Source organism: Theobroma cacao, chromosome 1, assembly GCF_000208745.1.
Source record: "Theobroma cacao cultivar B97-61/B2 chromosome 1, Criollo_cocoa_genome_V2, whole genome shotgun sequence".
NCBI classification, from domain to species: domain Eukaryota; kingdom Viridiplantae; phylum Streptophyta; class Magnoliopsida; order Malvales; family Malvaceae; genus Theobroma; species Theobroma cacao.
The window spans coordinates 13,440,950-13,445,444 of NC_030850.1; the positions used below are offsets into that span (position 1 = coordinate 13,440,950).

Sequence of the window (4,495 nt, forward strand, 5' to 3'; positions counted from 1 at the left end):
TGCTTAAAGCAACCCTTGAAGTCATCATCAGATGCATGCACAAAATCAGAAGGCATGAATCATCACTATTCCCCTACTACTATAATATATATAGACATATCTCCTGTAAAAAGAAACCTTTCCTAGAGCTAGAAACATTTCCAGGAGGTTAACGTATAGCTTCATTATATATGTTGCTAATTTACTAAAGCCTAGATAAAAAACTTGGAAGACCTAGCTATAGGGGCTAATGTTTACATTTGCTTTAAAATAGTTAGACAGCATTCAAAATGAATCAAGAAAAGGAAAACTGAATAGATTATTACATTTTTCTTGGCATTTATAAGTAGGATAAAGAAACGACGAAAAGAAAGAGATGCCTAATAAAATTTTCAGCTATTCAATGGAGCACTACGAATTTTCTATGCAATGACTTGCCCTGGATGAAACACCAGAGTTATAAAGAAAACAAAACTTTCAGTACGGAATATGGGGAGTAATCCTTTTGATTTTGATTCAAAACTCATACATTTGTAATTCAGATATATCAAGCAGAACTCTTATACAGTGAATATTCTTTCTTTTGTTTGTCTAGAGTTTTACAATGAAGAAAAGCCCTCCTCTTAACTCTTCTTTTCCTCTCTCTAGCCTTTTGATGCTTATAACTGTCTAGCAGATCAATGGATACTTTATTACTAGGTGGCTTGGGAGCATTACCTTAGTCTTTTATAATTGCATGTAAAGTTTTGATGTCATTGCAACAAACTTGTTGTATATTTGAGTAGTTTGGTGGTACTATTCTTCAGTTCAGTGTTCAATAAAGCAAGGGTGCCTGCTATTTTTCTGTTTATGAGCATTCAGAAGAAAAGCTCTGTCTCTAAATGGTGTTTGTTGTTTTGAAGTGGGGAGAGACAAAAAGATGAGCATATAATGGTGGTCAAAGAGTGATTTTGCTTTTCACTGTGTTCTGAAACTTCAGGTATGGTTTTCTGGTTTTGATAATAGGGTTCTTGCCTCTTGGGGTTGGTTGAAGAGAAATGGATTGGGCAGAGAAACAATACTATAATATTCCTCTCTGTTCAGGTTTTTTTGTTTTCTTAACCAGCTGAAGTTGGAGGGAAAGTGCCATGTGGTGAGCTCAGATGTGTGCACATGGCTTCTCTCATTCCCAAGCTTTGAGACTGTAAATTAATACAGGAAAACAGGGGTTTTGTGGTTTTCAAGAGAATCAGTTGCAGTAGGAAGACCACCTGATTTGTGTGTTTAGGAATTAAAAAAAAAAAAAAGAAACCCAGTTTAATATATAGGGAAGCAACTGGGGCTTGGGAATTGGTGATGGGTCTGTGATGAGAGAAACAACCCAGAAATATAGTCCTAGTTTGCAAGTCCAGTTATGTAATCCAAACACATAATTCTTCTTTATATTCAACTTGCTTACTCTTTGCAAACCACTTCAGGTATTACCTCCCTCGTATCCTTTTGCAGGATTCAAGCAAACTGGCTAGCTGGTTTCCTTCTTCTTGCCTTTTTGGTACTGCTATTTATTTGAAGTGCTGATCGTATATATGTCGTACAAAACCCCTTTCCTTTTCCCGGGTATATTTATTTTTGATCTATGAAAGCCTTTCCTTCTTTAGGATATGTGTCTTTTTTATTCACACAAGCAAGAAATCAGTGGAAAATGTAAGTTTGAGAATGCCAAGCTCTTCTTGCTTCTGCATATGCCCTTCATTCTCCCTTTCAGTCTATACTGAAAATCTGGAACAAATTTATCAATACATCAATATAATGCTCTTCTACTTCTTGCTTTTTAGCCTTTATTTCTTCATAATTTCATTTCTAGAATAATCTTACCTTTCACCCTCTGCTTCTGTCTCTCTCCTCTGATCTCACTCAAGCCGGTAGAAGGAATAGGAAAACCTAGCTATTTTTCCCTTGTATAGTTCTTTTTGTCAGGTTAACCTTACTGATATAAGATTAAGACCCTTTTTCTAGTCCATGGAGTTGGAAAAGACAGTTGGGGATCAGATGGCTTCTCCATTGTTTTTCCTCAACAACTCCCTGTCATGGATTGTTGTTCTTGCCCCGCTGGTCACATTTGCTACTTTTTTTATCTTCGGGTCCTCATCCATCCTCTTCACATCTACAGTCTTGATATTGTCAACCGTTGTGTTCATATTTTCTAAGAGGAAATCAAAATTGGTGGAGAAATCGGTGAAAGAAGAGGTACACAAGTCTGTCCTGGAAAGCTCACCTCAAATGGAAGATATTTTGGCATCAAAACAGCTGTACGAAAATAAAATTAATACACAGCAAAAGCAAGCCTCGGAAGGAGAAGGTCAATCCTGTCAGATTCATGACTATTTAGTAAGATCTCCGGATGTCCTATCAGAAAACGAATGCGTGGACCAGTTATCAACCACTGAGGATTCTGAAGTGGACTGGCCATTCCGAGACAACATTGATCAAAGCCCGGATTACTCCGATGGATCCATATCTGATGAGGACAGCCTCATTGAAATCTCACTTCCTGGAGGGCATTATGTTGGTCACAAGGAAGAAAAGCCTAAGTTTAGCATGCAGCAGAAACTGCCAGATTTTATGCCGGAATCCTTTTTTCAGCAACGGAGTCTAATGGAGCTCTTAGCAGAGTTCAATGAGATGAATGAGGAAGACAACCTGATTGAGATTGACATATCCATGGGCTCCATCAAGTGTTCAAGGTTTGAGATCGAGGCTTAAGATAATGATCTTAATTTTACATTTCTACGTCAAGTGTTTTTAAGTTTTTTTGATCCATCAGGATTTGGTGTAACTTGTTACAAATTTAGAAATCTAATATTCCAGCAATGTTCTGTGCTGCCATTTCATATGATGATATTATTCTAAACTTCGAAGCATCTGCTCATAAATTTATTTATCTTTGTCCTCAAGCTTTGGATACCTCCATAAAGCACTTGTACTATATGACCCTTTATTTTGTTTTAATGCTCATTAAAGGTATCAAAAGTTCACGAGCCATGGCCTATTTGATGGACTTCCACTTGCATTCTTTTTCAATTATCTTCCTTTTCCTGTACATTTGGCATGATTTTAACATTTTGTGTCTCCCTGGAGACTATTAAGCTGAAACTAGAACATAATATGTTAGTAAAGCAGATTCACTTAATACAGTGTCAAGCATTTGATACCAAATATAAACTACTTAATCAATTCTTCTCAGTTTAGATAGATTGCCAAAGGCCAACTATTTGAAGCAGCTGCTTAATGTTTCTTTTGATCTGTTATCCTTGGGCCAGATGGAGATCACTTGTAGAGTTTGCTGTGAGACTGCTTGAACTTGTAATCTCTATCACCAACATTAAGTCAACGCAGGAATGCCTTTGAAAGGTGTTCTACATCTTGTTATTATATATTTTATAGCTAGATACCTGCGCAAAGTGATCACGAACATTAATATATGGTCTTGTATATTGTTTATACAACTTTTACTATAGATAGACATAGGACTGTAATTAGTGAGCTCAATTAATGTTAGTAGTGAATAATGCTAAGGTGTGTTTCAAAACACAGCTTTTCTATTTTATAGTTCATATCTATATATATTTATTACATTATGATTATTAGATGTTTGATAGAAAAGAAGATTGGAGTAAAATGGGTGAAAGCATGGTAAAGTAATGGAAACAATTTTACATATCACTACATCAATGCTCATGCAATTGATATGTTGACTGTGTGTTTTGGCTCACTGGTCATGTTTTCTCCAATAAGGTAAGGGTTTTCATGGAAGAAATCAGTTTATTCTCTGCTTCCAATATATAGCACAATCGGAGTGTGATTAATGTTCACCCTCTTTACAGAAATAAAGTGTGAAGACTCGAGTACCAGTTTATCCATAGGTGTACTTGCTTTGCTTCTGACATTTAGATGGTGTCCACAAATATTTTGGACGGTTCCATCAGATGAAATACATGTACATTTTTATAAAATATCCGCTGAAAATATTTGTGGCAAGAATTAATACTATAATAATAATATGCAAGGTGTCAGCATGCCCTAAAGCTAATAATAGATCTATCACGGGCTTTTCAAGCAGATTCAGGAAGGGGTATAGTTTGTCCTCTAGTGGACAGACAACTCTCTGTATCCAGTCCACCAAGCCCATTCTCCGCTTCTCAGAATGTCATTTAATGCCCTCGACGGAATCCAATGGGCAAATGGCGATGGTATTTCTCATCTCGACACTGGGTACTTGTTCTAACTGCTAATTAATTTTGTTAAAAATAACATCATTACAGCAGTTACAACAATTTTGGTGCATGCTTTTTCATTACTTACAGAGCTGGGCCTGGTTGAATCCCCCATCTTCCAGCGCCAGACTAGAAAGAACTTTATCGAAAATCTCAGTGGCGGCCACTTTGATCAGAGGTTGCTTGTTGGGGAGGTTTAAGAATGTAGGTCTTCAAAGCCAAATCTCCAGGCCCAACACCCACCGACTAGGACTTGAACTAGC

The 4,495-nt window shown here is 36.8% G+C and overlaps 1 protein-coding gene across 1 annotated transcript; it reads left to right on the forward strand.

Moving 5' to 3' along the window:
* On the forward strand, positions 376–2,899 carry LOC18612485. Its single transcript, XM_018115720.1, has one exon. The coding sequence runs from the start codon at positions 1,978–1,980 to the stop codon at positions 2,719–2,721; it is 744 nt and encodes a 247-aa protein (XP_017971209.1). The 5' UTR covers positions 376–1,977; the 3' UTR covers positions 2,722–2,899.

Bases quoted from the DNA above. Each gene is read 5' to 3' on its own strand.
- LOC18612485 (XM_018115720.1), top strand. From the start codon at position 1,978: ATGGAGTTGGAAAAGACAGTTGGGGATCAGATGGCTTCTCCATTGTTT.